Consider the following 22762-nt stretch of genomic DNA (forward strand, 5'->3'; position numbering starts at 1 on the left):
CAATGAGGAATTCCTGGCTGGGCTGGGATTGCCAGAGCAGCTGGGGCTGCCCCTGCATCCCTGCAGTGTCCCAGGCCAGGCTGGACACTGGGGCTGGAGCAGCCTGGGACAGGGGGAGGTGGCCCTGCCATGGATGGGGTGGAATGAGATGATTTTCCAAACCCAAACCCTTCTGTCATGCCCTAATTCCAAATGCACCAGAAGATCCCTGTGAGTATTTTCCTGCATATCAATAATTTTATATCATTTGGATGGTCAGAGATTGCTACAGAATAACAAACAAGAAATTATTACTAAAAATAAAATAAATTTACTTTGAGAAAAGTTGGATTTCTCCAGGAAAACCAGTTTTTTTAGACTCTCCATCCATGGGTATCTGTGTTAAATACAGGCAGAGTGTCAGGTGAACTTGAATATCTGTGTTACCACGCTGATAGATGGGATAACTTACTGATAGTAGCAAGGCAATTAAATGTAATTATAGCTATATATAAAACATGTAATATAATTGCTTGTTTCCTGTGCTGCAAAGATGAAAGTTCTTTTTGAAATCTCTTAACCTCTGTTGTATTTGTATCTCCTCTAGCCCTAAAAATTTTAAAAAGGAGAATTTCTTTAGAGTGGGGTAGAAGGGAACTCATCATCCACAGAATGCACAGAATGACCGGGTTGGGAGAGACCTTCAAGGCCATGGAGTCCAGCCCAGCCAGAGCCTGGCCCCCAGTCTGAGGCACATCCACAGGTGCTGAAACTGAATCTTCCCCATCAAACAGGAAATAGACTGGCAAACAGAGGTGGAGGAGACTCCAGATCTGTTTAGAAACCTGTTTTTTCCACATTTCCTGTGGACATCTATGTGAACAGAATGCTCCATCCCCTGGAATCTTTGTGGTTTGGCAGCACCAGCTGAGCTCTTTGGGCCTGTGACTGCCTGTGGGACCTGCTGTGGTGCCAGGAAAAGCATTTCACAGAATCCCAGAATCCCTGGTTTGGGAGAGACCTTCAATGTCATCGAGTCCAGCCCAGCCCCTCAGGCAGAGCCTGGCAGGCAGTGCCACATCCAGGCTTGTTAAACACACCCAGGGATGGGGACTGCAGCACCTCCCCTGCAGCCACTGCAGAACTTTATCCCCCTTGCTGGAAAAGCTTTTTCCTGTTCTCCAGCCTGAATTTCCCTGGGCACAGCTTGGGGCTGTGTGCTCTGGTTGTGTCAGTGCTGCTGGAGAAAGAGCCCGAGCCCAGCTGGGCACAGGCACCTTCCAGGAGCTGCAGGGAGGGCTGGGGGCAGCCCTGAGTCTCCTTTCTGCAGGCTGAGCACGCCCAGCTCCCTCAGGGCTCCTCTCAGGGTTTGTGTTCCCAGCCCCTCTCCAGCCTCACCACCCAGTGCCACCCCTGCCATGGCAGGGTCACCTCCCCCTGTCCCAGGCTGCTCCAGCCCCAGTGTCCAGCCTGGCCTGGGACACTGCAGGGATGCAGGGGCAGCCCCAGCTGCTCTGGCAATTCCAGCCCAGCCTCTCCCCACCTTCCCAGGGAAGAATTCCTTCAATCCCCAGCCAGGTGTTTTTCCTGTTTCATTGCAGAGCCACATCTTGTTGAATAACCTGAATCTCAGCAGGGTGTCGTGTACTCTGTTCTAAAGACTGAATAAACATTTTATGAGCTCTTTTTCTCTATTTATGATCAGTCATGTTTTGTTCTGCAGTTTTTCTCTCTTCCTCTTAAAGGACAGAGCAAAGTTGTAACTCTTCTATCATTTCCAAATTAATCTAATTTGAGCAATTCTTTGCCATTCTCAATTTCATGCAAATACCAGCGCCATTACTTGTGCAAATAGTTGGTGTGTCTCTCCACGTTTAGAAAATTAAGCATTAATTCTCACTGTGGGCTAGGACAGCCTGTATTGCATGACAAATAGATTGGAGGCATGCAGGAAAAAAAAATTACACTTCACAAATCCAGCAGAGAGCTTTGCTTTTGATCACTCACAGCGTTGGGCAGAAAAAAAAAAAAAGGGTTGTATAAAAATTGACATGTTTTAGCAACTCCCAAAAGAGGGTGGTGGGGATTTTTTCCCCATTTTTATAGAAGTACTTGGTAGTTTCTGTTTTCCTGAAGTATGCTATTGACTGGGATGAAACCTCCTTTTTAGAAAGCAGTTTTCAGTGTTTGCTTTCCCTTCCAGATGCTCTCACCCACAACAGAAAAAAACGTTTGTGTTAAAATAATGGTGTTCCTTTGGAAAATGCAGGGATTGGGGAGCTCCAAACTCTGCACAGCCAGCACTCAGACTGCTGGCACTCATCCCTGAGAGCCAGGGGAAGGGGAAGGAAATTTCAAGGAAAGGAAATTTCAAGGAAATTTCAAGGAAAGGAAATTTCAAGGAAAGGAAATTTCAAGGAAAGGAAAGGAAATTTCAAGGAAAGGAAAGGAAATTTCAAGGAAAGGAAATTTCAAGGAAAGGAAAGGAAAGGAAATTTCAAGGAAAGAAAATTTCAAGGAAAGGAAATTTCAAGGAAATTTCAAGGAAAGGAAAGGAAATTTCAAGGAAAGGAAATTTCAAGGAAAGGAAAGGAAATTTCAAGGAAAGGAAAGGAAAGGAAATTTCAAGGAAATTTCAAGGAAAGGAAATTTCAAGGAAAGGAAAGGAAATTTCAAGGAAATTTCAAGGAAAGGAAAGGAAATTTCAAGGAGAGGAAATTTCAAGGAAAGGGAAGGGAAGGGAAGGGAAGGGAAGGGAAGGGAAGGGAAGGGAAGGGAAGGGAAGGGAAGGGAAGGGAAGGGAAGGGAAGGGAAAGGGAAAGGGAAAGGGAAAGGGAAAGAAAAAGAGAAAAGAATCTTTCCTGAGCCTGCACAAAGAGTTGACCCGAGGGCACAGCTCATCATCCTGCATGGGATGGCACTTCCTCAGTTTTGGGGTCATTTTCAAGAGATGCATGAAAGGCACCATGGATTACCTGGGTGGGGCCACCTCCCCCTGTCCCAGGCTGCTCCAGCCCCAGTGCCCAGCCTGGCCTGGGACACTGCAGGGATGCAGGGGCAGCCCCAGCTGCTCTGGCAATCCCAGCCCAGGCAGGAATTCCTCATTGCCAAGATCCCATCCATGCCTGCCCTCTGGCAGTGGGAGCCATTCCCTGGGTGCTGTTCCTGCAGGCCTTGTCCCCAGTCCCTCTGCAGCTCTCCTGGAGCCCCTGCAGGCTCTGAGGTTTCCCTGGATCCTTCTCTCTCCCAGAGTGGAAGTGGGAAGGGAGAAGCCTGAGGAGCAGCAGTGGTGGTTCCCTTTGGTGACCCTGGGCCATGGAATCCCTGTCCCTGTGTCCCATGTGCTCCTCAGCACTTTTGTTCTTCTTCAGGCTGGAAATTGCTCTTTTTGCTGCCTGCATTTCTCTGTGTTCAGGACGATGAGGCTGATTTTGGGAAATTCACTGAGCAGAGACTTGCTCAAGCCATTGGATCCAGTCAGGGTTTGTGGCTCAGCAGTTGTAAATTCCTCATTAACTCTTATTTTCCCAGCTGATGAGATTCTGTTGTTTTATACCTTGAGTTCCATTTCCCAGCAGTTCCTGACCCTCTTTCTCTGTTGCCCCAAACAAGGAGAGGCAGCTCTGCACAAAGCTCTGGGTGTGGATCTGTCATCCCTGTAAAAATTCTCATCTTGAGTGTGGTATAAAAAGCTGGCAAGGTCGATTTTAAACTTATTTTGTTTTCCTGGCTGTGTAAATACAGCATCACAGCAGCTGAAAGGGGCTGAAATTCAGGACTCAAATCAGGTTTTTTTTCAGACACCACTAGAAATAAAACAGTTCCTTGGGGTTTCCTTCTGCTTATGATCTCGGATAATTGACACATGACAGATTTCAGTGTTATCAATTGTTTAAAATAATATTCTATTGTTAAGGGAGGGTTGATGCTCCCAGGAATGCAGAGTCTGAGGCAGTTTAAAGGTAAAAGTGGCTGTTTTCAGAGGTAACAGAAATGTCTCAACTTCCCAGGTTTTGCTGAGCGATCGGCTTCGCTGATAACTTGTGGCAATGAGTTCTGCAGGTTAATTATGCATTTAATTGGTTTCAAATTTGTTGCTTTTCAATTTCACTGTTCACTGAATATTTCCTCGGTCTTGTATTATGAGAGGGAGTAAATAGGAGAGCTTGGCTCACCTTCTCTGAACATTTAATTATTTTGTGTACCTCTCTCCTGTACATACAGCTCTTCTCTGGGCTTTGGTCTTTATGTAGCTTCAGGTTTTTCTTTAACAAAACTTTTCTTTGCAGTGACCAGAATATAAATATACAGAGAGTGACCAGAGCTCTGGGAGGATCTGAATTTTATTTATGTCAAATACTGTGATCTCAGTGTGGTGCTCTCTTTTCCTTCCCCTTTTCTTCCTAAATCTCCCCCATGTTTTTATTTTGCTGTTTTAACACATGGGACAAGTTTCCCTTGACTTTTCCTGCATGAAAATCAAGTTTTTCTCCGGGGATTTGTAGTCAGGATAAAAAAGCTTCACTTGGCTGGTGCTGACTTTTGTTTCCAAGTTATTTTTCATTCATCCTCATGGGATCCATCCCTGAAAATGTCCAAGGCCAGGTTGGACAGAGCTTGGAGCACCCTGGGGTAGTGGAAGGTGTCCCTGCCATGGCAGGAGTGGCACTTAAAGGTCCCTCCCAACCCAAACCTTTGTGGGATTTTACCTGCCATGATCTCTGCTTTGATCTTTTTGGCCATTTCAACGCAGTAATTTCCATGAAAACCTTGAGGATTTCATTGAAGTTCTTTATTTCTTGCTTTACTTTTTTTTTTGTGCTTAAGAATTATACCCAGAATTAATAGAAATAATTTTCTGTACTATTGGATTATTTTTGAATATCCTGTTGGACAGCAGCTTTATTCTTTCCAAGTGTGACAAAAATCTACACTAAACTTTATAAACATTTTTGTAGAACCATATAGAGCCCTGTTTTTGGAACAATCCCTGCAGTGTTAAACCCTTTAAATGTTGTGTCAGTAAATGTTCATGACAGGCATGTCAGAGCATGGAATAGAAATGTCAGCATCAGTCCCTCTCTTCCATGTATTTCCTGCCTCCAATTACTTAATTATATTCATAACTTTGAGGGTTTGTTCAGTTGCCCATTCCCAAATTCCTGGCACACTCAGACATTCACCATCTGAACAGGGCAAGGATTTATTAAAAACAAAAATGAGTGTTATTTATTAAAAACAAAAATGAGTGTTATTTATTAAAAACAAAAATTAGTATCATTTACTAAAAAAAAAATTATTGTCATTTATTTTTCTACTATGATCTTCACAAAGCTCAATCTTTGTTTCCCTTCCTGTCTTGCATTAAATCAGCTTTTCCCATCCAGTTTGAACATTTTCAGTGCTTAGAATATTATTTATTTCTGTTAGAATAACACAAACAGCAGCAGAGCTTGAAGTATAATTCTGTTAAACACTGCACAGATGTGTAGTGAGTTCCAGGCTGTGCCCCTGAGACTCTGCAGTCAAATGAGAAGAGAAATCAAAGTGCAGTGAGTGGAAGTTGGACACAGGAATTCAATGACACGTGTTATAGGATTATATAAAAGGGAAATGCTCACCAATAATCGATGCATAAATCAATCCCAGCCCCTTTCAGAGCTGCTCTACTCAAGGTAATAATTCTCTGGTGCTTTTCTTTCAGAATAAGTTGTTCAATCTTTAAAGAAAATGCTGAAAGACCAGCGTTGTAATTTAGTAATTAAAATACAAAGAGCATTAAATCCTGCTGTGTTCTCCCACTTTCCCAGGGGTTTGCTGGGTCTTTGTTTGTAGGTAATAATTTAGAGAATTCTGGTAACTACGTGGTATTAACCTAGGATTTTCACACTTAGTTAAATATTTTATGGATATAAAGTGAAGAACTGCAAACTGTCCTGTTAATTGTTTGAATTGAGTTTTCAGAGTGCTGGAAAAAGTGAAACAGAGCTAAATACTGACTTATTAATTGGGATAAATGTTTAGTTTGATATATTCACACACCACCAGTGTAAATATTTTCTTTACCACATTACTTTTTTTGTGTGTCTCAATGCCAACAGGTCTTTGAGGAAAGTTGGACATTCCAAAAGTTCATCAAAATTATTTTCCCTTGGCAATGGTTTGGCTAATCCCTGAATTTCATTGTTAAGTCAAATATTCTGTTTAAAGATGAATTTGTTTCCGAGTTACATCTTCAGTCTGAAATTACCTGCTGGTTACAGTTCTTTTATTCTCCAGCTGAATAGAAAAATCTCTGAAAAATAAAATGGCTGCATAATTTGAGACAGAATCAATGAGTTTTGATGGTTTGTTTATTACTAAATAGAAGAATTCAATTTACCAAGATCAAAATTCCAAAAAACACAGCTAAAATACCTTTAAGACAACAAATATCTGTATTTTTATTGCCTTTTTGAACATCCAAAGATGAAGGTTCTGCTTGTGTTGTATCTTTCAAACTGAGAAACACCTGATGTAATTACAAGTGACTCAGTTCTTTGTCTTGAGCAGAAATCAATCCCTTGAATAGCAGAGCAGCAATAAATGTCCTTTTATTTGCTATTCCAGAGAGGATTTCCCTCCTTGGGCATTTTCACTTTCTGCCTTCAGTGGGAATTGGTTCTCAGGATCACAGATTGAGCAGTGAGGCACCTTGTGCTGGGAGGGAATGCAGAGTTTGAATCACTTGATAGAAGAAGTGAGATATTCACAGATGGAAAATAACTCTGGAGAACGGCCCCTGGTGCTGAGAGGCCTCTAATAAACACAAAATACAGGAGGTTTTCAGTGGGATTCCAGATGAGATTGGCTTTGAAGTGGCTTCAATGAGGTGGTGAATTTTTATTGCTTTTATTAATGCAGCATCCCTAAGAATTATTTCACTCTTTCTGTGCAGTCCATTGAATCTTCAGTTTACAGAGCACGAGAATTGGGGCTTTTGAAATGATGGCAATCCAGCATTGGTGATAAATGGTGCTGGGGTTTGGACAGAAGAGTGGAGAGTTCTAGGTGGAAAGCTTAAATTTCAACATCTTTGAATTTTTGGCAACTGAGGTGCAAATTTCTCTCTGGTTTGGTTTTGGATTTCAGTGGTGAATTTTTGGAAGGGCGGTGCTTCCTTATGTTTTGCTTTGTTTTACATCATGTTTGGTTTGAAAATGCATCAAATATTGGCTGACTGTGCTTAGCAATAACTTTTTTTTACCCTTCTGTTGTTTAATCCAGGAATTGAAAAGTATTCCTGTAAAATCACCATTAATATCAATTCTGAACAGGGTAAAAAATGGCAAAAATATTTATGATTTGTTACAACAGCAGTGTAAGAACAAAGATGGAAGTAGAACACGGTCCTAAATCAGTTTGCTGGCAGTTTTTTCCCTGAATTTTACAGGATAACGGTCCTCTTGCTCTTTTTTATCCACTTTGGCTCATGTGGAGCAGTCTGCTTCTTTCAGTTTAGTGAAAAACTCCATATTTGACATATGACTGAAACATCAGAAGCTGTCAGCCATGGTTAGAGACAATATTTGAATTGCTACAAATACCTGGCAGCAGTACAGATAGTCTTTAAAATGTTTGATCTCCTTGGACTGTGTTGGCTGACTGAAAAGCATGGATAGAGTTTCAGGAATAAGTCATGCCTCTCTTTCATTCCCAGTGACACACAGAGATGTAATTCAGATTTTTCTCAGCATTTCTTTTCCCTTTGAAGCACGGTTGGATGGAAACACGAGGCTTTTCTGCCTGTTGCTAATCACTAGAATAGTCATGAGTGTATTTTAATTTTTATTTGCAAGGAAATCAAGTCTTCAGAGTCTGTTGTTTTGAAGCTGAGCTAAGCAGATGGTTCCTTGGGAGTTTGGTGAGAAGTGGCAGCTTTCCTTTAGTGCTGATATCGTACAAGGATGGGTTGGACAGGGCTGAGAGCAACCTGGGCTGCTGGAAGGGGTTGGAATGAGGTGGAAGTCTTGGAGGCTTGGAAGTCTCTTCTAGCCCAAACCAGGCTGGGGTTCTGAAATTGCTCATTTCTGCTCACTTGGTAGAAATGTGGGATTGTTCTGTCCTTGTTTTGGGGTAGGATCATAAAATAAATCAGGCTGGAAGAACCCAGGGTCCTCTCAAGTGAGTGGTGACTCAGAACTTCCCTCCTGCTGCTGCTCCTCAGTGAGCCCTGTCCCTTGCAGGTGAAGAGGGCTCAGCAGAGCTTCTCTGTCTCCATGCTGGGAAGTTCTCAAAGCCCAGCTGGATGCAGCCCTGGGGTGCCAGCTGGGGCCTCTTCCCTGGCCCTGTTTGAGCAGAAACCTCTGGGATCTCTCTGGCTGTGCCTGCTCTCCCTAAATCATCAACCCCCTCCTCCAGTGTCCCACATCCTGGAGGGGCTGCCCAGGGGGGTTTGGGGTCCCCATCCCTGGAGGTGTCCAAGGAATGCCTGGAGGTGGCACCCAGAGCTCTGGGCTGGGGACAAGGGGAGGGTTGGGCACAGCTGGGACTGGGTGGGCTGGGAGGGCTCTTCCAGCCTCAGGGATTCTGGGATTTTCCTTGCTCAGCTTTTTATTCTGGTATAACAGAAGCTCTTGTTGGGGTGATGCCTCAGGTTTGAGCTTTTCTATTTTTCACATTCTGTGCTGCTTTGGTGTGTGGGTCTGAGCTTCATATTATGGGATGGTGAGCTCTGTGCACAGAGCAGGGAGACAAAACAATTCCTGCTCCAGCTGGGCACCAAGGACAAATGAGCCAAATCTCAGGCAGGAGCACAAACCCCGTGGGCTGCAGAGAGAAAAACAAGCAGGGTGGGACTGCAGGGGCTGAAGCTGGGATGGGACAATGAACTGCAAGGTGCAAATGGAGCAGAGCTGATCCCAGGGAGAGACCCCGGCAGCGCTCGGGGATTTTGGGGCCATTTTGGTTCATCTTGGGTGCAGCCCTGGCTGGGCTCTGCTGCTGCCCCAGGTGCATCCATGCAGGAGATCCTTTCCATGAATCCCTGCTCTATTCTGGGACTCTGCCCAGCCTCTGTCCTGGCTCAGCCTTCTCAAGGCATCAGGAGCAACAGCCACAATGAGTTTCTGCCTTGGTGGAGAGTGACATTCCTGCGGGTTTTCCTGGGCCTATTCCCATGACTCACATTAGGATTGGAATCTGTAAGTCTTTTCTTGGCATTTGTACATTTGTGTTTTTCTCCTTTGGTCTATAATGAGATTCAGTAAATGAAGTTTCTTGTCATATCTTCTGTTCTACACTAGATCCTTACTTGTTCATAAATTCAATTTTTTAATTTTCTCCATTAGCCTCCTCCTCTCAATATGATCTTTTTTATCTTCTCGACTCACTCTTTTAGGACTTCATTATTTTTAGAAAATGTACTGTAGCACATTTAGTGGTAATTACAAAAGCTTGTTTTAATTACACTTGTCAAAGACTCTGTTTTATGATGCATTATTGGTGCTGCCATTTCCAATTCCTAACAATTCTCCACCTTCACAAGTGGAAATGAACATCCCTCTTTTCAAGTGATGTGTCCACATGATTTTTTTGTGCTTAGGGATGATTTTGTGCATAGTGATAATTTAAAAGGAATTCTTTGAGGGGGAAGGGACCAGCATCTGTTCCCAAGAATACCCCTGAGTTCCTGGTGTTGCCTGTTTAGTATGAGTGTATTTATATGCTGAAATAGAAAGTTAAAAATTAAAACTGGGGTCATTCAACATCCATGAAATGTGGAAATTGGGAATTATTTTTCTTGGAACACTCCATGCAGTGGAAGAGGAGAGTAGTTTAATGATTATAATAATTTATGCAAATAATGAGGCTTCATCTGATTTTATCAGTGTGCAGACGTGGAGGCACAGGGCTATACCTGGCTGAGTGGGAGAGGAATTCAGTGGATGTCAGATCCCTGGAAACATCCAAGGTCACCTGGACAGGGCTCTGAGCAGCCTGATGGAGTTGAAGATGTCACTGCTTGTGCAGGGATTTGGGACATGATTCTTAAGGGCCCTTCCAGCCCAAACCATGATTTATGAAATGCCCAAAAAATTGTTTTACAATGTGACACTCACTGCCTGGACCTGAATTCCCAGCTCTGGAATTCACACCTAGCCCTAACCTATAGATATGCTCATCCAGTGAACCTCAGGCAGGAAAAGACATGGAAAACCTCCAACAATGTGGTAGAGGAAGATCATGTTGTTTTGAGAGGATGATCTTTTCAGAAGATGATGTTTTGAGAAGATCATGTTTGGAGAAGATGATGTTTTGAGAGGTTGATGTTTGGAGATCATGTTTGGAGAAGATCATGTTTGGAGAAGATGATGCGTTGAGAAGATCATGTTTGGAGAAGATGATATGTTGAGAAGATCATGTTTGGAGAAGATGGTGTTTTGAGAGGGTGATGTTTTTAGATCATGTTTGGAGAAGATGGTGTTTTGAGAAGATCATGTTTGGAGAAGATGATGCGTTGAGAAGATCATGTTTGGAGAAGATGATGAAGATGATGTTTTGAGATTTCTCTTGTTCTGGTGCATCCCACCCATCCTGAGCTGCCAGCAGATCTCCTGTGGGATGGTGCTTAGGGAGCTGCCACCACTTCTTTAACTTTTAATCCATTCCTTTTTCCTTCAGGCTCATCCCAAAACCTGCAGATGTTCCATGTGGGCTTTCCCAGGAGAGGAGCCCTCGTTGCTGTGGTCAGCATTTCCTTTGGAAAATCTCACTCACAAACCTGATGTGACAGGAGCTCTTCCAGCCTCAATGCCAGGTCTGGAATCCTTGGATGTGCCTTGGGAGGTCACCAGTCCCTTGGTGTCCACCTGCCCCATCCCCTGACATTTGGTGAGATGATCCTGAGGCACGACCTTCAAGGGACTTTCACCTGGCTGATGTTAATTTATAAATTCAAACTGGACTCTTCTTTTGAATCAGATCATTCTTTTCCCAGAAAAACCCAAACTGGAGCCATCTCAGCAGTTCCACTGTGAATTTTTGGGATGTTAATGAATTTAGAGCTTGGAGTCTGTGCTGAGGGGCAGCTCCAAACCTGGGACTGCCAAAGGCTTCAGGAGCTGAGTCTGAAATCTGCCTACAGACCTACATTAAACCATCTGATAATGATTTTTTTATCCTCACCTTAAATAATAGCCATTCATGACCACACACACTTGGAATCTTGCTGCATCTAGTGACAGACTCCTTTTATTTTATTTTTAAAATTTAATTATTAAACATAGATTTTCAACCAGCTGCTTATTTGCTCTGTTCTGCCCCACGGAGGACAAAATAAACATGTTTTTGTTGTATCCAGTGTGAGCAGAGCTCGGTTTTGTCCCAGATGGCTCTGCAGGTGTCCCTGCAGTCAGGTACAAGTCGATTCCTGGAATTTTTTTGTAGGGAAGAAATCCATTTTTCCAAAGGTGGCAACTCCTGCCAGTGCTGTCCAAATCCAGCTGCTACTTTTGAAAACAAAACCCAGGTTGGCCTTTAAATCTTGGTCCAATTTCCCTGTGATTGTGAAGAGCCTGTATTTAATGTTAGTGATCTGGTTTGGCTGTAAAATTTGGGTGGTTTTCCGTTTGAAAACACCCAAGCAAAGGTTTTGTCTGTCAGAACTTTTTGTGAAGAAACAACCAACCTGTTCCAGTACCTCATTTTCACCTAAGTGCAGCATTCAGCTAATTGAAAACATAGCTGTTCTTAATTATTTTCTTGCAGCTCATTGACATTCACAGGGATCTTGTTGCTGCAGCCCCATAAATATAATATTACTTTACAGGTTTGTATTTTGGCACTCAGTTCTCCTCTATTGGCATATTTATAGTCTCCTGTATAAATGAATAATTTTATTTATTATTAATTCATTTGAACTTTGCTGTGTCTGCGTTACTGTACAAGTGTTAGGGGTGGAAGAAACTCCTTTTTGCTGATTTTCTTACTTGCTAACCAAATCTTCCAGTTACTTTCACAACACAGGGAAGCAAGCCTTTGGATAAACAGATTATTTCGTATTTTATATACAATATTTCTCCTTTATCAGTGACAGATCAGCACAATGAGCAGTGTCACTGTACAATAGTAAAATCCAGCTGGTTTGATGATTAATTATTTTGGGGGTGTCACAGGGAACCAAACCCAAAAATCAACCCAACTTCCCAAGTTAATCAAATTTCCAGAGCAAAATCTTCCATTCCGAGGGACAGCCTTGGAATAAATGTTCCTGTGTTCCCTGATCACAGCAAGACAGAGGAAAAGGATTAAGCTCAGCTTAAATCCTGGAGAATAAGGATAGGTTTTGTCTCTTCTGTTGTTGCTGTACCCTTGACCTGTTGGGCTTTACACCCTGCAAAGCTGTGCCTGTGAACTGTCAGAGATGGGGCGAGTGAATCTGGTCAGGAGGTTCTTCCCTGGGTTCATTCCATCCCATTGTCTTTCCAAAGGCAGTTTTAGATCCAGCTCATGGATGGAATCATGGGGAGCACGATTGGATTGTAAGAACTAAACCTTAACTAAGTTCTCCTGAGCTTTATGGAATATTAATCATATATTTTCTTTGTCACTGGCCTGTTTTGAACATCAGGAATATTCTGGAGATCTTCTGTGTTTTGAGGATCATGGGATGGTTACACATGGAATATTTGCACTGGGTACCCATGGAGGTGCCTTGAAGATATGGAATATGAGATCTGGAATATGATATATGGGATATGAGATATGGAATGTTAGATCTGGAGTATTAGATCTGCAATATGAGATATGGAATGTTAGATATGGAATGTTAGATCTGGAATATGACTTGTGGAATATATGATATGGAATATGAGATAATTGAATATTAGATCTGGAATATTAGATTTGGAATATCAGATCTGGAATATGAGATCTGGAATGTTAGATCTGGAATACGAGATGTAGAATATTAGATATGAAATAAATCTGGAATATGAGATTTGGAATGTGAGATTTGGAATGTGAGATATGGAATATGAGATGTGGAATATGAGATGTGGAATATGAGATATGGAATGTAAGATGGGGAATATTAGATATGGAATGTTAGATCTGGAATATGAGATCTGGAATATTAAATCTGGCATATGAGATCTGGAATGTTAGATCTGGAATATGAGATGTAGCATATTAGATATGAAATACATCTGGAATATGAGATCTGGAATATTAGATATGAAATATATCTGGAATATGAGATCTGGAATCTGAGATCTGGAATATAAGATATGGAATGTTAGATCTGGAATTTTAAATATGGAATATCAGATCGGGAATATGAGATATGGAATGTAAGATGGGGAATATTAGATATGGAATGTTAGATCTGGAATATGAGATCTGGAATAGTAAATCTGGAATATGAGATCTGGAATATTAAATCTGGAATATGAGGTGTTCTGGCACAAGTTTCTAGAGAGGCTGTGGATCCTTGGAAGTGTCCAAGGCCAGGCTGGACAGAACTTGGAGCAGCCTGGGACAGTGGAAGGTGTTGGGGCTGGAATGAGATGATTTTGCAGGTCCCTTCCAACCCAAACCAGTCCATGAATCCGTATTTGGGAGAGGATGGTTTGGGGGGTACACAAAACCTGCAGTGAGTTTTAGAGGTTCTGTAAGCACTGGGTCTGGGAGGTCATCAGGGATTGTCTTTTCTGCATTTTTCCAGCTACACCTGACATGCATATGGAGGGGTTTGTGGTGGGTTTTTTTTTGCATTCTTTCTGTCCATCATTATATAATAATAATAAATTTAATTTGAATTTTAACCTTTTTTTACATGCTTCAGGATCTAGAAGCAAAGGTAAGGAATTGAATGATGAAACAAGGGAAAATCCAAACTTCTTAATGTATTCCTTGGGTGTTTACTAAAAAACCCAAAAAATTGATCTTGATGAAGGGGATCAAGTCTTGTGTCTGTACAATATGTGATGTAATTGTTGTAATGACCTTTATTAGATAATTATTAATCACTAAAGATATTTTATTAAAAAATGCTGAACCCAGAAAGTATTTGCACTGATAATTTAGGTGTTAAATCCTTCATAGCTTGTTAAAAATCCCTTGTCTGCTATTTACACTGCAGGACTTAGAGCTTTATATATTTTTAATAAATTTCTCTGTGCATGTGTGCTTTTTAAATGTATTTTCTATTTTTTAATGAGTCCCCTTAATCCTAGAAGATGGGAAATGCTGCAGATGAAAAGCCAAAACCATCAATTTGCTGGGAGCAGTATCTTTTGAAAGAACACTCAGGTCATATTGGGATTGAAAAGATAAATATTTTAAATTGTTCTGTATTATTTTAGATCATTGGACATGGGAGTGATCCTGTGGTCAAGTTTTTCAGGTCAAGTTTTTCAGCTTAGTGAATACTTCAGCCAGTCTGGGAGTTTCCAGAGGAGTGATTCCTAATTAAACAGAACAGGAGAGATTTGGATGCACTTTTTAGCAAATATATAAAAGGATTTTGTTTTTCCCAAATATCCACCTGTTTAGAATTAGGTTTTCCTAAGTTCAGAACTGATTTGCCAAGTTAATTCAAATTAAAACCAAAAATAAATCCCAGCCTGGTGCATTCTGGTGATGGTTCCAAATCCATTTGGGCAAACTTGGGCAGAGCTTTTGAGGAGGGGAGGAAAAAGCCCAGAACTATGGATAATATCCTTGATTCAGTATTTTTATTATTCTGTTCCTTTTTTTTAGGCCAGGCAGCTGGAAGAGAAGGACAGGGAGCTGAGGAAACATGATGCCTACTACAAAGAGCAGCTGGCTCGGCTGGAAGAGAGGGTAAAACATTTTTTTCTCCTTTTAATGAACATTTTCCCCCCTTTTTTGCACTTTCTGTTCATTTCTGCTCCTGGTTATATTTACAAGATGACTTTTTTAAAGAGATAAAGATTAAAATTCTGGCCAGAGGGGTTATTTTTGTATTGCTGCTGCTGTTTCTGGCTTAATATTGACAAGGTGGAAGGTTTGATGGGAGAATATTTGTTTTCTTTCCTAACAAAGTTCTCACATTCACTGTGGGATTTCATCTGTCATGGTAATTACAGACAGAAAAATGAAATAATGAGGTTATTTTATACCAACGCTGATGAAGAGCCAGTGGAAATGAAGAAGTGTCACCAAGTAAAATAATTTAAATTAAAATAACAACAACAACAAAAAAGTGAAGTGTGAAGGGACATAGCGAATTTCTGCTTTCAGTGGGTGGAATTAGTGATTCCTCCATCAGTACATGGAGAGTTTAATTTTAATTCCAAGTTTATACCATGTTTAAAAGGCACTTCTGTGTCTTTATCTCATCACAGACTTGAAATTAAACTGTAGAGAGCAGCTTGGGAAGCTGTGGGACTTGCTTACAGTGCCTTAACATATTGCTGTTAACATTCCTGTTCTTTCCAGGCTATTATTTTATAGGATGTTAATTTCAAATAATTACTGCTGTCATCATTTCCTGGCTCCCAGGTTGGTTGTAACCTCCAGCCTGAATACATTTCCCTCCTTTAGCCCTCTGCCTTCTTCCTGAGCTTATATATTGGTGATTAATTCAGATTTTTTTCTGTTAGTTGCTTGTGAAAATGATTAAGAAGATACATATTCACTGATGCAGCTTAGCAGGCCAGAAGAAAAGCCCTTGTTTTTGTGGATTAGGAGGAAGGACATGTTGCATAAATGATCAGGGTGTGTAATTGGTCTTAATGAATATTTTAAATCGAGGCTACATCCGATACCGTGTCTGTGTTTTGTCCTCCCTTTGTGAAGATGACATTAATGAAGTCCCATGTTCTTGGCAATGAAAAAGAGCTTGAAAGGATGAGGGGAAATCAGTTTAATGATTCTAAATCGGTGCATTATTTAAACATACATTACAATTATTTCATATATTTTAATTAAAAATTAAGATCCTTCACCAAAAAACTCCACAGAAGACTTTCCTTTTTCTCCAGGAACTGGCTTGGTGTTAGAGGAAAAAGCTTCAGTGGGAATTTATCCAAACTGGGTTTTTCTGGGGTCTTAGTGTGGAATAATTCATGGCAAAGGGTGTCTGATAAACCATGGGCCTTGGACAGCTTTTTCTTTCACCTTTTTTTACCTTTTACATCTTTTTAGATGTTTCTCTTGGTCATTTTTCACATTCATGTAGGTCACTGGCCCAGTCACTTGCTCCTGTTAGTGAAGACTGCAGTGTGTGTAAATACATTTTTGTGCTGTGCAAGGGAGATAATGAACTTTAAATAACTTCATTTGAGTTCTGCTGGAGTGCCACCCCCAGGGGATGTGAAATAGGAAATTCTGCCATCTCTTGGTTTCTCTGTTTGGCTTGGAAATCCCCAGGATTACAGCAAGGAGTTTGAATTCCTGTTTTATACCATGGGTGGTGTTTGCTCTGTGTTCAGAGTGGAGTTGCTGTGGTACCAAGCCTTGTCTTTTCATTCTGACTCCTATTTCTGAGGTTAAATCCTCTGCTTTTCCAAGTTGTCATCCACTTTGTCATCAAGGTGAATTTTCATCTCTCTCCTACACAAAAAAAGTGCTGTTCCAGCTCTGAGAGGAGTGAACTCTGTGCTCCAAATCTGACTTGGAATTTCTTCAGAGAGGTGGAGATTTCAGAATGAAAACCTGGACAATCAGAGGGGTCCCAGCTCCTGCAATCCCACCTTCCCTCCTGGGGTCACCTGGGAGCTTCTGTGCTGGGAGTTTTGAAAATTGGGATGAAAATAGGTGTGGAAATGACAGAGCATGGAAAGAGGCTGGTTTGTTGTTCCTGAACTTGTCCTGATTTCAGTGGAAGGTGCACAGAGACAGAGCATGGGCTGCTCAGCAGAACTGGAATTTTGGAACAGGAGGTGGGCTGGGAGCAAGTGGAGCTCAGAGAATTCGTGTCAGGATGAAGAAATGTTCAATCTGAGTCTGTCACCTGTGACAAAGAATGCTAATTACAATCTCAGATCATTCCCACATCAAATAAGCACACTTTAAAAACACTTCAGTTATGCCTGTGTGGTATTTCTGGCTGTTGCATCATGCAGTGTCAGAGCTCATCTCGATGATTAATTGGCTTTTTGATTATTTAGCCTTTTCAATTAGTAGCTTCGTATTTGTGTTCTTCAGTGCTGCTGAAAAAACAATGCAGACGTTGATAATAAAGGGAGATGACAACAGAACAGATTAGTGTCAGCACAGTGGGCTCCTTATGGAGAAAATTATCCATATTCAGTGCCAGATGAAGCCTGTCAATTATAAAATATTTCAGTGACTGAGGGAAGATGCTCAACCTTTACAGGGTATTAATACAGGACAAAATAACTGTGCACAAGTGACAGCTGTGATAGTAAAACATCAACAATTCTATTCTCAGGGGGAATAACTGTTCATAAATTTGGTTTATGTGCTAAAAACCTTTTGCTACTTCCCCAAAACCCAGCAATTCCCCGACCAGCTGCCAGTGTTTCTAGGTCAAAGATAGCACATAAGCTATTAGTTATTACATGCTCCACAGCAGCAGAGCAGTAGCAGAGAGTTGAACAAAGCAGTTAAAGAACAACCTTGCCCTGCTCTGCATCTGACTGGGGTGTGCAGCTGTGATTTAGGTGGTCACACGTGGGGCTTGGAAGGGAATTTGTCTCTGTTTCTCATTGTCCACCCATGGGAGGAAAGTGGTTCTTGACTGCAGTAAAACCCAGAGATAAAACAGTGCTGAAGTCACTGAGTTTTTGTGCCCCACACTGTGTTAATTATTTATTTGCAAATGCAAGGTGCTGCACAAGGGTCAGGGCAGTCCAAGCACAAATCCAGGCTGAGGGGAAAAAAGGATGGGGAGCAGCCCTGGGGAAAGGACTTGGGGACTTTGGTGAAGGAGAAGCTGGACATGCCCTGGCCATTGGGACCCAGAACCCCCTGGGGGCAGCCTGGGAGGGGTGGATTCTGTCCCTGTGCCACTCCCAGGTGAGAGCCCACCTGCAGAGCTGCCCCAGCCCTGGGGACACAGCAGCAGCACCTGGAGCTGCTGGAGAGAGCCCAGAGGAATCCATGGAGCTGCTCCAGGGCTGGAGCCAGCCTGGGAGAGGAGAAGGATCCAGGGAGAGCTTCCAGCACATTCCAGGGCCTGCAGGGGCTCCAGGAGAGCTGCAGAGGGACTGGGGACAAGGCCTGCAGGGACAGCACCCAGGGAATGGCTCCCACTGCCAGAGGGCAGCCATGGATGGGATCTTGGCAATGAGGAATTCCTGCCTGGGCTGGGATTGCCAGAGCAGCTGGGGCTGCCCCTGCATCCCTGCAGTGTCCCAGGCCAGGCTGGACACTGGGGCTGGAGCAGCCTGGGACAGGGGGAGGTGACCCTGCCATGGCAGGGGTGGCACTGGGTGATCCTGGTGGTCTTTTCTAACCCAAGCCATTCTCTGACACTCTAAGGTGAAAATAAATTTGTTTTGGAATAAAGAAGAGCCCCAGAGTGAAATCAGAGCCCTTTTTCCAGGAAGGCCATCCCTACCCTGTGTGCCAGAGCTCAGGATCTCTGTCTGTCCTTACTCATGCACTTCCCTGTAGCTGAAGCTGTTTCTTCTGGTGTTTAAACAGAAAGTTGTTCATTTCTTCACTCTCTTATGTGACAGTCAAATTTTATGGAAATATCCATTTGCCCAGGATTTTTTCTCCTGGGAAGCTGAGAAACCTCAGAGAAAAAGGAAAACAATATTATCTGATTTGCTTCTGCTGTGTTTTGCTGCTTTGGAATGTGGTTGGGGATTGTTTACCCACAGGTGATTGTTTCATTGGTTTCTGTGAATTGTTTTGACTCAGTTGCCAATCAGTGCCAAGCTGTGTCAGGGCTCTGGAAGGAGTCAGGAGTTTTCATTATTATCTTTGTAGCCTTCTGTCTCTCCTTTCTGTATTCTTTAGTACAGTTTAGTTTAGCATTATTTAATATAATATAGTATCATAAAATAATAAATCAGTCTTCTGAGAGCATGGAGTCAGATTCATCATTCCTTCTTACATCTGGGGGCAACCCAAATACAATTCTCTTGTCCCTCTAATCCCAGTGGAGAGGTGCAGTATTTTTGCCTGGTTTCAGTGCCAGTCCCAAGCCCCAGTGTCCATAGATTTTATTCATAACCAGCTCTGCATCTCCAGTGTCCCTTTGCTCTGCAGCTTCCATTCCCCATCAGCACTTGCACACAATTTCCATGCAGAGCAGCTGACATCCCAGTTTTCCTTCACCCCTTTGCTTTTGCCTTACAACATTTTTATGAAGGGCACATGACCCTCTCCTGGTTCTTGCCGTGGTTTTGGCATCACACAGACACTCAGTGAGCTGTGTCTGCTCCTGCTCTGGCTCTGAGACTGATGGGACTCCCCAGTTCCAATTTCCTCCAGCAAACCCAGCTATTTTCATGTTGCACTGCTTCCTAATGCTAATATGCATCATTAGGAGAATCCTGCCCCAAGTCATGGGAGCAGAAGGAAATTAATTTTAATACCCTGCTGTATGACACAACTACTTAGTTTATCAGTGGGAATGAGCAAGATATGGATCCCCATATTAATCATAATATTTTCCACTGGAGCCAAGTTTCTGTGCTCCTAGAAATACTTTTAAATGTTGAGCAGTTTGGTGTGAATGTGCTTGTGAGGTGAGGTAATAGGATTATCCTGGAGCAGGAATCTGAGGGCTGGCTCAGAGAGCTGGGAAGGGGCTGAGCCTGAGCAAAGGAGGCTCAGGGGGGACCTTGTGGCTCTGCACAAGTCCCTGCCAGGAAGGGATTTTTCAGAAAATGTGACAGTGACAGCGGACATGGCTGGAGCAGTGTCTGAGTGAACCTGAACTGGGGCCTGGGGCTGCTCCTCCTCCTGCCCTTGGGTCCCACCAACCCCATGGAGCTGCACAGGCTGGGCCAGAGGGGCTGGAAACGTCCCTGGGGTGCTGGTGCCAGCGGCTGGGCATCCCCAGGTGTGCCCAGGGGGGCAGGAGGCCGCTGGCACCTGGATTTGAGCAGGGATGGAGTGGCCAGCAGGGTCAGGGAAGGGACTGTGCCCTGAGCTGGCACTGCTGAGGGACCCCTGGAACCTTGGGGTCAGTGCTGAGCTCCTCAGGGCAGGAAGGACCTGGAGGGGCTGGAGAGGGTCCAGGGAATGGAGCTGGGAAGGGTCTGGGGAACCAGGAGGGGCTGAGGGAGCTGGGAAGGGTCTGGAGAACCAGGAGGGGCTGGGGGAGCTGGGAAGGGTCTGGGGAACCAGGAGGGGCTGGGGGAGCTGGGAAGGGTCTGGGGAACCAGGAGGGGCTGAGGGAGCTGGGAAGGGTCTGGGGAACCAGGAGGGGCTGAGGGAGCTGGGAAGGGTCTGGGGAACCAGGAGGGGCTGAGGGAGCTGGGCAGGGGCTGAGCCTGGAGCAAAGGAGGCTCAGGGGGCCCTTGTGGCTCTGCACAAGTCCCTGCCAGGAGGGGACAGCCGGGGGGTCGGGCTGTGCTCCAGGGACAGGGACAGGAGCAGAGGGAACGGCCTCAGGCTGGGCAAGGGCAGGTTTGGAAATTGGGAAAATTCCTGTCCTAAAAGGGCTCACCAGTCCTGGCAGGGCTGGAGTCTCCATCCCTGGAGGGATTTAAACAACTTGAAGATGTGGCACTTGGGGACATGGCTCTTGGTGGCCTTGATGATCTCAGAGGGCTTTTCCAACCCAAACAATCCCACAATTCTGCCATTCTGTGGGAATTTGGAGGTTTCAGAGTTACTCTGGATTCAGCACACATTTGACAGCCCAGGACTCACTGCTCTGACAGCTCTTGCCCCATTCCACAGCCCCCACACAGCCTTGTGGTGGCTTTTGTGTGGGGACAGTTGTCCCCACAGAGGGCTCAGTGCCAGGTCCCAGCCTGGGATGCAGACACTGAGTTCAGGAAATGTTGATCCACTTCTCTGCACCCGTTTTCCCCCCGCCTTAAACGTTGAGGAAGGATTTGCAAATCCCAAGCTCTGCACTTAATTTGGGGATTCTACTTTCCATGGAGGCTGTCAAGGAGCATTAACCTTAAGGTAAGATGAGCACACAGAGCACAAAGCTCTGAGCTGATGGCACATTCTATCCCAGGTGTTAAATGGTATTATCCATCCTGCTTGCTACAGTAAATAGGATTTTGCTATTATGATGTGTCAGGATTTTCAGAGAAATCAAATTTACTAGACACTAAACTGCCATCCTCACTGCTGAGCAGCTTTATTCTGGGATCTTGTATTCATCCTAATCCTGTTGGTAGGAAATGCTTATACCAATTGTGTGGGGAAATTATAACTTAATGATCTCTTCTTTTTCTATTCAAGGCTTAGGATGGCCCAACATGCTCTGCAGTGATAGCCCCAGTGCTGAGCTGAGGAGCTGATCTGCAGCTTCCCAGCCAGAAATTGGCTTTTGTGGGAGTTTCTCATCAGCACAAGTGCTCAGGTGCCAGCAATGCCAGCCCCACATTTGTTCAGATGCTTCAGAGCCTTGTTTGCCTTTTCAGATCTCAATAACTCAGTAATCAGAAGCTGTTTGCTGGGCTTTTTGTAAAGTGGAGTTTGTAAGATGGAGATAACAGAGGGGGGACTGGTACAAGGCAGGATAATAACCACAAACATTTTCATTCCCTACAAGGTAATTTAGCAATTTAAAGTTGTTTTTTTTGTTGTTGTTTCTATTTGTGTTCAGTTATCAGTGTGTTTACTCTTGGTGATCTCACGTAGCTGTAGCAGGGAGAATTCCATGAGCAGAGGATGATTCTGCTCTCACCTCTCAGAGTGTTTAGAAGTCTGTATTTGCCAGAGCAAACATGTTTACTCTCCCCACATTTGTGTGCATTCCTTCACACGTTCCAAAGCCAACTAGCAGGGATGTAGGTGCATGTTTGGAGACTTGAGGCTGGATCCAGCCAAGTAGGAAATTATTTTGGCTGATGAGCACTTAGGGAAGAGGCAGGGACAGCTCAACAAACCTGGTGTTCTTGTTCCCATCAAGGCATGGAATTACTCCAATATTCCCTAAATATGCGTGGTTTGAAAGAAAATGGTTCCATCATTCCCACTCTGCTCCTATTTTTGAGATTCTCTTGGTATTTGTGTCCTGTTTCTATTTGCCTGGCTCTATTTCTCTTTCTGTATCAAATAAATAAATGTATATATGCACCCACACACACAGAGTCAATACTTTAACTCCATTTCCAAGCACTTTTCCAATAGAAGCAATAAAATACATTACAGCTTCCATGTGATGAATTCCACTGACTGCCATATCATCTCATTGTTAATGAATTGTGTTATTTCTGTGAAGTTAGTGGGGCCTTTTCCTTTTTAAATGGATATTCAGCTGCCACTGTGACTTCTTGCAGCTCTCCCAAATCGCTGTGGTGGGAAACCCGAGGAGAAAATCAAGATATATTAATTTCTCATTTTGTGCTTGGGCCAAGAGACTTTTCTGTGTCTCAGCTGATGTGCTGCACCAGGGAGATAAAAGTAGGAGTTCATCAGACTTTCCCAGTGCTTTGTATTTCCACATTGCTCCTGAAAAACCACCCTTTTTAGCACTGACCAGAACGTAATGTTTTTGTCAGTTTAGCATAATAAAGCTGTCAACCCACCCAGTGATCTTGCCAACATTAGAAAATTCCTCTTTTCAGATTTCATTCTGTTTGGGGGACAGAGCTTTTGTTGAATTGCTTCTTGCCTGGCAGGTTGAGATTAGGAAACTTGCTACCAATTACAATACCTGAAACCT

At 43.3% G+C, this 22762-nt stretch overlaps 1 protein-coding gene across 1 annotated transcript in view; it reads left to right on the forward strand.

Annotated features, from left to right (window-relative positions):
* Nucleotides 1-22762, forward strand: part of CHCHD3 (coiled-coil-helix-coiled-coil-helix domain containing 3) — a 140930-nt gene that overhangs the window by 69935 nt on the left and 48233 nt on the right. The window contains exon 5 of the mRNA XM_084205887.1: nt 14722-14805. Coding sequence (XP_084062013.1) covers nt 14722-14805 — 84 coding nt within the window. The remainder of the gene's footprint in view (nt 1-14721; nt 14806-22762) is intronic.

The sequence above is a fragment of the Fringilla coelebs genome (assembly GCF_963513975.1).
Source record: "Fringilla coelebs genome assembly, chromosome: 5".
Classification (NCBI taxonomy): Eukaryota; Metazoa; Chordata; class Aves; order Passeriformes; family Fringillidae; genus Fringilla; species Fringilla coelebs.